At 33.7% G+C, this 9,656-nt stretch overlaps 1 protein-coding gene across 1 annotated transcript; it reads left to right on the top strand.

Moving 5' to 3' along the window:
• The first annotated feature begins 2,830 nt into the window (after positions 1-2,830).
• Positions 2,831-7,045, top strand: LOC104087014 (glucan endo-1,3-beta-glucosidase 2-like). Its single transcript, XM_009591399.4, has 4 exons — positions 2,831-3,104; positions 5,040-6,293; positions 6,401-6,428; positions 6,607-7,045. The coding sequence occupies exons 1-4, from the start codon at positions 3,038-3,040 to the stop codon at positions 6,758-6,760; spliced, it is 1,503 nt and encodes a 500-aa protein (XP_009589694.1). The 5' UTR covers positions 2,831-3,037; the 3' UTR covers positions 6,761-7,045.
• The last annotated feature ends 2,611 nt before the right edge of the window (positions 7,046-9,656 follow it).

Below are 9,656 nucleotides of genomic sequence, written 5' to 3'. Positions count from 1 at the left end.
CCTCTACAAATGATAACAACTCTTAATATTGTGGGGGAATCCCATTTTGAATATAATTAAAAACACATAGCGGGAATATCATGATATATTAATTAATTAGCTTTTTCTTGATTCAAGCCGTGATTTCTGCCGAGATTCTCCCCCTAATTGCGGCTATAACGATTTTTTTGTTTCTTGGCTCGATCTTGATCTTGGTCGATCTCGATCCTGATTGGTTTCTGGGGCTTGAGCTCGATCTTGGCCGATCTCTATTTGTTCGACCTTAATGTCTCGAGCTCGATCTTGGCCGATCTCTATTTGTTCGACCTCAATGTCTCGAGTTCGATCTTGACTGATCTCGATCTAGATTGGTTTATGGGGCTCGAGCTCGACAACCAAACTCCGCTTCATGGCTCGATATTACAATGACGAACCTTGATCCATGATGTTTCAATTTCGAAGGGCAAATTCAATTTTGACCGTATACACATATGATAATTATTACAGAGGTGTTTGGCTAATAAGTTTGTTAGTTTAAGCCAATCTATTGAGCTACTAACTAAGATGATGGGATAGATTTGTACTTTGTAGGGTTTTGACAGACATTTGAACGTTTATTTCCCAAGGAATGAGTTTTTAATTGTTTAAACAGGGATATGTCAGGGGAAAATAAATTTCCCATGAAAAGTTCTAACGCCTACCTCGAAGAAGTTAACATAGTTACAGCCTACGAGAGAAAAAGAGAAAATTGCAGTTACATATGCAGTTGTAGTAAAAGATTAAAAAATATGACCGTTGGGAACCAGCTGTATTTAATTTTTTCGACAAAGTACTACATCTGCGATTGTGTCCTTTTTTGGCCCCCACCACCCTAGGTTTCTACTATTTCTTTTTTAAATATTTTAATTTGTTTTAGTATTGTGATTGTATTTTTCTGAGCAGAAGATTTTTTGGTAAATAGTTTCTCCACTCATAAAGTAGGAATAAAATTTTCATACACACTAATTACACTATTCTCGTCAAACTTCACATGTAAAAACTGAATATATTATTATTGTTGTTACATTGTTATTTTGATTTGTTAATTTTTAAAATTATTTTTTTAATTAAACAAAAACATCCCACTCGAGTAAGTATTTGCCAGGTAGTTAATACATATGTGATTATGCCCTCTTTTGGCGCTCATCATTGACGCGGCCACATGTATTCTAAGGGGTTTATCCAAAAATTATATTGTGTAGCTAGAAAAAAAAATATTTTTGTATACATATACTATATATGATATTGACACCTCTTGCTTCTTCGGATCAATTGGTTTTGTAGTTCATTACAAACTTGTATTTAGTTTTATGAGCTCATATCTTTTTTATACATGAAAGATTTATTTTAACACATAAGAGATCTTTTTTTACACGTAAGAGGTCTAAAAAACATATTTTCTTAAATTCAATATTGTAAAAGGCCATGAAGGCCTAAAACCCCCTTCTTTCTCTGTGGATTTTCTTCTTTATATTTTGAACTCTCTTGGTGAAAATTTTGACTTAGGCATTAATCGTAAAATCATTCACTAATATTTGTATTAAGGGCAGATCTACATGAAATCTCCAAATCCTACATGAAATTTGGGATACTTAGTGCACCAGAATGTTTTTTAGTTCTTTTTTTCTCTATGCTTTGTTTATGTGTCTGTTTTTGGCTACAGTCTCTGATATACTTGAGCATTTACATGTCAAAATATGGCATTGATAAAGACAAACAAACAAACATAACATGATAAATTTACAAGCCTGTAACGGCTACCTAGAAAGTGCTTTTGTTTGTTTCCATGCAGAAAAACTCCGGAACTATTAATACAAGAATTCGTTTTTTTTCTTTATCTCTTCAATTTATTTGCATTGTGAAATGAAAAATTAGGGCCCGTTTGGACACAAAATTTGATGGAAGATTTTTTCGAATTTTTTTATATTTTTTTTTTAAATCAGTGTTTGTTCATAAAATTTCTAATTTTCCCTTGAAAATATATTTTGGAAATTTTTAAAAATTTGAAAAACTGCAAAAAGTTTCACTCAAATCACTCACAAAACTTCAAAAACAACCCAAACTGAAATTTATGTCTAAACACAACTCTAAATTTCAAATACCATTTTTACTTGAAAATTTTTTTCATCATTTTTTCGAATTTTACAATTCTTATATCCAAACGCCTACTTACTCTTCATGTCAAATTATGGTCTATTCACATTTTAGTATGATAACACACGAGAAAAAAATAAACAACATGTAACATATATCCAAATCATATTAATTTACAACGATTAAGTGATCGAATAAAATGAGAACGTATATTAATTTACGTAATTAAGCTATATATATATAACTTATGTACAAATATATATAATATAGGAGTATTTATTGGTTAAATATAAGTGTAAATCAATATTCTTTCCTAACAAAAATATAATATATATCTCTGCCCAACAAAAATTATGAAAAAAAGGAAGAAATTATGTAGTGTTATTTTTTTCTTTAATTTTCGTTTATCATAGTCCGTTAGGTCACACTGAGTGTCACTTCATATTTTCCGGGAGCAAGAAATTCTCTATGTTAACAGCTACTTATAAACTTTCCTTTTCAATAATCTGAGATGATAAATGTTCAAGCTGATGAATCTATCTAACTATAAATAAGATTTAAAGCAGAGCTTAAACAAATAATAATGAAATAGTAATATGAAGTGAAGATATTAGATATGCTGGATTCTTGACCGTAGGATCTATATTCTGACAAGACATCCACGTGATTGATGCAAAAACCAGAGTCTTCTTCTTCTCTCCATCTTTCTACTAAATTATAAATTAAATACCTTTTCACTCACTCTTACCCCACTCTTCTTTGTTTCTCTCCTGAGATTCTGTTTTCCATTTCAATATTCTCTTCATTCCATACCTTTTCCACTATATCACTTTATTTCTTGCCTTCCCTTTGCTCAAAGCTAGCATCTTCTCTCTAGTTTCTTCATTTTTCTTACTCTTTTTCATTTTTCTTGAAGTGGGGTTTAATGGAAAATAACAGGGCTTTGCTTTTCTTGCTGTTTTTAGCTGTTTCTGCAGTTTTTGCTGATGAAGGTGAGCTATTATTATAGTTCAAACACTTTCTTGTTTTGGCTAGTGCTGTTCTACGTGTTATTTTGCTTGATTATGGTTTGATTACTAGTGATAAGTTGGTAATGTCTTTGTTTTAATATGGTTTTCCATTTTAATATGGGATTTTTTACCTGCTATTTTGGTGGTTTCTGTAGTATTTTCTGATGAAAATGAGCTATTATTATAGTTCAAGTTCCCTTTTTTAATAATAAATGAGGGTTGCATTTGTTAATCCCTTGAGTTTTGTAAGTTCTTGATTTGGCTAGTGCTATTCAAAGTGTTATTTTGGTTGATTATGGTTTGTTTTACTAGTGATGTAAGTTGTTTAAGTTGGTAATGTTTTTATTTTAATATAGTCTGTGGGATATGAAGTTGACTTATAATGGTAAAAAATTTGCGCTTTATTCTCCATGTGTGAAATTTAACCCTTTTTAATCTTCAAGATTTTGTTAATTCCTTTCATTAAATGAAGGCTTAGGCAGTCTTAGTTTTTTATGTTTTCTGGTTTGGTCATGCAATGGGATTTTTTTAATGTTAAATATGTAAGAGATGGAGTATGAATTAGGTTTTTTGTGAAGAAATGGTAAGAAGGAGAAGTTGAAAAGAGTAAAGTTTCCAACTTTCCTGTTCCTTTGTCTTTTCTGCCTGTAGTTTAGTTTGGCCATTAATGTGAATGACTTTACAATACTTCAGTGTTGAATGTACTCTAGTAAAATGTCTTTTCTGCCTAAACCAAAAATTCACGTACAAACTGCAGAGCCTAATGTACAACCTTTTACTATAGTGTTGCATCGTCGTGACTTAGTGGCCAATGAAGTGAGCGAAATCTATGATACACCCAGGTGGGCAGAGTTATCATGTATTTTTGCTAGTGAAAGATATCAATTAACAGGTGTTTGGTGGAATAGTGGAGCAAAAGACAGAAAAAAAATTAACTAGGGTGTCCTAGTAAGCTCAATAATAGCCCCAAGTTGATATTTTTTGCATTTTCTCAAGAAATAGAAGAGAATATAGATATTAAGCAACCAGACAAATAGAAGAAACCATGTTTTTTGAGATTTATAATCATGCATGAGACAAAGAACAAAAGAAGAGAACAAACATCTCAGATGGAAAAAGAATCAGGAAGAATCTGATGTACAACTAATTTCATGTGCTTTTTAATACTAGGCCACGTTGGTATGCTCCCAAATTATCAGCAAACTGCTCAAATACTTGGTCCCAGCTTTCTTGTCTAATTCTTTTTTTTCTCTTGGTTATTTTGGAATCTGATGTGGACATCTGTCCTTATGGCCCTCAATAATTGATGCATATATTTTGTTCAAAATCGGAATAATAACTAGAGGGAATAGAAACTTAGTTGTGAGTACTTGAGTATCTTAGTGGTGGGTATTAACAAGAAGACTTCTAGATCATGCTTTGATGTTGTGCTTGTAATACTTTTAATTAAGTTTTCCAAAGACATTATGGACTAGGAAATAGAGGAGTGTAAATTGTGATATGGAACATTAGAGGTGAATAAATGTGAAATTTATTGATGCTAGAACACGGTTGGAGTTGTCAGCCACTGATGCAAGTAGTAGGCTGCCTATATCATACCCCTTCGGGTGCTGCCCTTCTCCGGACCTTGCGTGAATGCGGGATGCTTCGTGCACCGGACTGTTGTTTTTTATTGATGCTAGAACAGAAAGCTCTTTTTCACCAGAAAAATACAATTGTGATGTAGTGAAATTTCAAGCAAGTTCAAGAATACTGGATGTTTCAAACATATGTTGTGAATCTTAACATATTCAAAGCCATATGATTAGTGTATTCCTCATGATTGGCATGATTAAATTGATTGTTAATTAGATGTAGATATGAACCTTTACTTGATCCTTGGATGATATAGTTCAATTTTTTTCATCTTCCATGCAGATGTCTTTATTGGTGTGAACATTGGAACAGAACTTTCGGACATGCCTCATCCAACTCAAGTAGTTGCACTTCTTAAAGCTCAGCAAATTCGACATGTCCGACTCTTCAATGCAGATCGCGGCATGCTCCTTGCACTTGCAAATTCAGGCATAAAAGTTGCTGTTTCCGTGCCCAACGAACAGCTCCTTGCTGTTGGTCAATCAAATGCTACTGCCGCTAATTGGGTTGCTCAAAATGTTGTTTCGCATTATCCAGCTACCAACATCACAACTATTTGTGTTGGTTCCGAGGTTCTATCCGCCCTGCCAAATGCTGCATCTATCCTCAACAATGCCCTTAAGTTCATCCATTCAGCGCTCGTGGCATCTAACCTGGATAGGCAAATAAAAGTTTCAACGCCTCTAGCTTCTTCCATCATCCTCGACTCGTTTCCTCCATCTCAGGCCTTCTTCAATCACACTCTGAAACCAGTATTAGTACCAATGCTGAAATTCCTGCAATCCACTGGTTCTTATTTCATGCTAAATGTGTATCCTTATTACGACTACATGCTATCCAACGGTGTTATTCCACTAGATTATGCTCTCTTCAGGCCCCTAGCTGCAAATAAAGAAGCAGTGGACTCCAACACACTTTTGCATTATACTAACGTCTTTGATGCAATGGTTGATGCTGCTTACTTTGCAATGCTTGATCTCAATTTCACTAATATTCCGGTTATGGTGACTGAATCGGGCTGGCCATCACAGGGCGACTCCGATGAACCTGATGCTACTTTAGACAATGCCAACACGTACAACAGCAATCTGATAAAGCATGTCCTAAACAAAACCGGAACTCCTAAGCATCCCGGTATTGCTGTTAGTACGTACATCTACGAGCTATACAATGAGGACAATAAGCCAGGGCATTTGTCAGAGAAGAATTGGGGATTATTTAATGCCAACGGCACACCAGTTTATATTCTACGCTTGACTGAATCAGGGTCTATGTTTGCAAATGATACTTCGAATCAGACTTATTGTGCTGCCAAAGACGGGGCAGATTCTAAAATGCTACAAGCTGCTTTGGATTGGGCTTGCGGACCTGGTAAGGTGGATTGTTCAGCGTTGTTGCAGGGGGAACCGTGTTATGAACCAGATAATGTCGCTGCACACGCTACCTATGCTTTTGATGCCTACTATCACATGATGGGTAGGGCTCCTGGGACTTGTGACTTCAACGGGGTAGCTACTATCACCACAACAAATCCAAGTAAGCATTTCGTCCGTCTAGCCAAAAGTACACTTTCCTGCAGTATTTGATATTTAGAATTTAAAAGAATGAAGACACTAATTATTCTTATGTTGTGTATATTGCAGGTCATGGTTCTTGTGTATTTTCTGGAAGGTACTTATTATTTATGAACCGATGCTTTTTTGTGCCATATAGTTAATTAAAAAATTACCTGTTTTAGCATCAAATTGGCTACTACATAGTAACTAAGTAATACTGTCAGCGGTTTACTTTCACTGAATCTCTCTTCACTTGAGTTCACAACTAAACTATTTGTTGAATGTTGGTGCAGTCTTGGCAGAAACGGCACTTTTCTAAATGGCACGGCTCCAGCTATGGATTCTACGACTTCATCAGCTTCTCCTGCTCGGTATTTAAACAACAATGCCTATTCAACAATGCTGACAATTCTGGGAATTCTTGTATGGAGCATGAATCTATTGTAGCATGATAACACTTGCGATATTGCCATTGCAGAAGGTGAAACATGCACATTTTCTTTTCAAGAAACGCGACTAAGTTATCGTCGATCCCATTACCTTTTTGGAACAGGAAGTAGGTTTACTGATCTTCAGACACTGCATAATTTTGTACAAAGCCACGAGGAGGGCCTGTATGTAGTTTCTTTGGTAGTGTAGGGGTGAAACATTGAACCACTTTACAATTCTTTACATTTGTTCTATTGGTTTCCTTATGATCATTGGAATTCCAATTTCTTTCTCTTGCCTAAAGGCCTTTCTAGTTCTTGTGATTTACTTCCTATTATTGCACTGTGCTTTTTCTTCCTACAGACTTTGTTATTCTCTTCCTTGCCATTATGGAAAATTACAAGCAATTACTGCAAGCATTTTTGTGATAATATCTCTAAATTTACCAATCTCAAATTTGTTCCTAAGAATAAGTAACATAAATGAGCATATACTAAAAAAGGAGTTCGGTGCACTAAGCTCCCGTTATGTGCGGGGTTCGTGGAAAGGTCTCCACAAGGATTTATTGTACGCAGTCTTACCTTACATTTCTGTAAGAGGTTGTTTTCACGGCTCGAACCCGTGACCTTCTTGTCACATGACAACCACTTTACCAGTTACGTCAAGGTTTCTCTTCATAAATGAGCATATAGCGTACATATTACCCTCTTTTCTACGCGGGATAGGAGTAAAGTCTTGATGAAATTACAGAGAAGTTTCTTAGAAGAATGATTAGACTATCAAAGTAGTAATTAATAGCTCTGCAACTGCTAAACAAAAGAGGGTAACTAAGTTTGTTTTGCAGGAGGTGAAATTAAGGGCCCGTTTGGACATAAAATTTGATGGAAGATTTTTTCAAAAAAAAAATTACTTTTTTTTTAAAATCAGCTTTTGTTCATAAAATTTTCAATTTTCACTTGAAGATATATTTTGGAAATTTTCAAAAATTTTAAAAACTTCAAAAAACTGTTTTTCAAAATTTTTACTCAAATCACTCACAAAATTTCAAAAACAACCTAAACTGAAATTTATATCCAAACACAACTCTAAATTTTAAATACCATTTTCGCTTGAAAATATTTTTCACCATTTTTTCGAATTTTACAATTCTTATGTACAAACGCCTACTAACTCCACGCGTTTGTTGACTATAATGGAAAATAACTTCTGAGAAACTTTACCATAAAAAGGAGTCTCAATTCTCACAGGAACTTCAGAAACTGGCTAGAAAATGGACGTGTTCACTAGGAGTCCAAAATGTTTTTTTTTGACTCAAAAGACACAACTAGGTAAAAAGAAATGTGTATCATTTTATATATAGCGCGGTTATTCACCGCGCTATGAACTCAAAAAGGGCGGGAGGTATAGCGCACATATAGGACGCGTTATAGTATAACGCATCCTATATATGCACTATACCTATTTAAAAAAGCAGACCTCCATCTTCCCCGACTAGAAAACCAGAACCCCCACCCCCTTTCACCATTCCAGCCCCCCCCCCCCCCCCCCCCCCAATTTTTAAAGCAAAAAAAACTCATTGGAACCCACCCGTCCCACAAAAAATGCATCTTCTCCGTATTGTAGCAAGCTAACACCGGATCTAAGTGGTTATCACGTAGTGGATTGCTCGTTTCGGCCCTAAATCATCAAATCTTCACCTTTCAAAAAAATTTAAATCGAGTTATTCCGCCTTACTTTTTGGTAAAACTCATGTATAAAAAAGGCGTATTAGTTGTTTTTTTACTGTGGTCTATATTTTTTCGTGATTATTTTGTGATTTAATTAATTTGTTATTTTTTATCCGGATTAGATTATTTATGTGCTTAAAAATTAGTAAAATAGATAAATTATTATTTTATAAATAATTAATGCTATTTGAATTTGATTGTTGTACGTATATTAATATGTGACTTTATTATTGCTTAGTGCCTTTTTGTGTTATGTTGTACCCGTAATTGTAATGTAGTGCCTTTTAGCATAGTAAAACTAATAATAAATTTTAGCTAATGGTAGTTGACTTTGTTCATGGCCATTTTGAGTAGTGTTACTTTAGTGGAAAAATGTTGGAAATGAAATATTAATATAGAAAATTTATCAACCTAATTATCTGTTATATGAATAATTACTAAATTATCTTTGTAGCTATTGAAATTAATTATTTAATTATCTGTTAACCCAAAAAATATCTGGAAAAAAAAAATGATAGTTGAAACACAAACTTTCTCGAATTTTAGTCAACAAATGTAAGAAAATAACATAAAAACAACAATATTTGTCAAACTAAGTATTTTTATATGAATACTTATTAATTATATCATGTATAGTTATAAAAATTAATTATTTAATTCTATTGTCCCCAAAAATAGCTGAGTAAGAAACAAACATATAAAATAATAAACTAACATATAAAATAACAAACAAACATGTAAAATAATAAACTAACATATAAAATAATAAATAAACATATACAATAATAAACTAACATATAAAATAATAAATTAACATATAAAATAATAATATAAAAAATGTATCAACCTAAGTAATAATATATTAAAAATATCGATTAAATATTAATATAAAAGATATTGCAATATGTTTTAAGATGTTAAGCAATCAAAAAGAAAAATATTTTAATTAATAATGTTTAATTTACGGACATCGTCATGGAGGTTCCCCCTGTGCATCCCGGACCTGCATCTCGAGAGCTATTGTTGCTACATGGCAACCATAGATCTTCATACAACTGGGATGGGCAGTGTCTCGCCCAGACATTCCGCCCCACACGTATAGACGATATGTGGGAGTTCATTAGGGATCACCCACTCCATCCCCGTGTAGTTAGACGCCTTCAGGATACGAGTTTCTAAAGGATCAT

The sequence above is a fragment of the Nicotiana tomentosiformis genome, chromosome 5, assembly GCF_000390325.3.
Source record: "Nicotiana tomentosiformis chromosome 5, ASM39032v3, whole genome shotgun sequence".
Lineage (NCBI taxonomy): Eukaryota > Viridiplantae > Streptophyta > Magnoliopsida > Solanales > Solanaceae > Nicotiana > Nicotiana tomentosiformis.
The sequence above is the reverse complement of the archived record's forward strand: the minus strand, read 5'-3'. Positions and strand labels throughout refer to the sequence as shown.

Bases quoted from the DNA above. Each gene is read 5' to 3' on its own strand.
- LOC104087014 (XM_009591399.4), top strand. From the start codon at position 3,038: ATGGAAAATAACAGGGCTTTGCTTTTCTTGCTGTTTTTAGCTGTTTCT. The intron at 3,105-5,039 runs GTGAGCTATTAT...TCTTCCATGCAG, and splicing joins TGCAGTTTTTGCTGATGAAG to ATGTCTTTATTGGTGTGAAC. The intron at 6,429-6,606 runs GTACTTATTATT...ATGTTGGTGCAG, and splicing joins TCTTGTGTATTTTCTGGAAG to TCTTGGCAGAAACGGCACTT.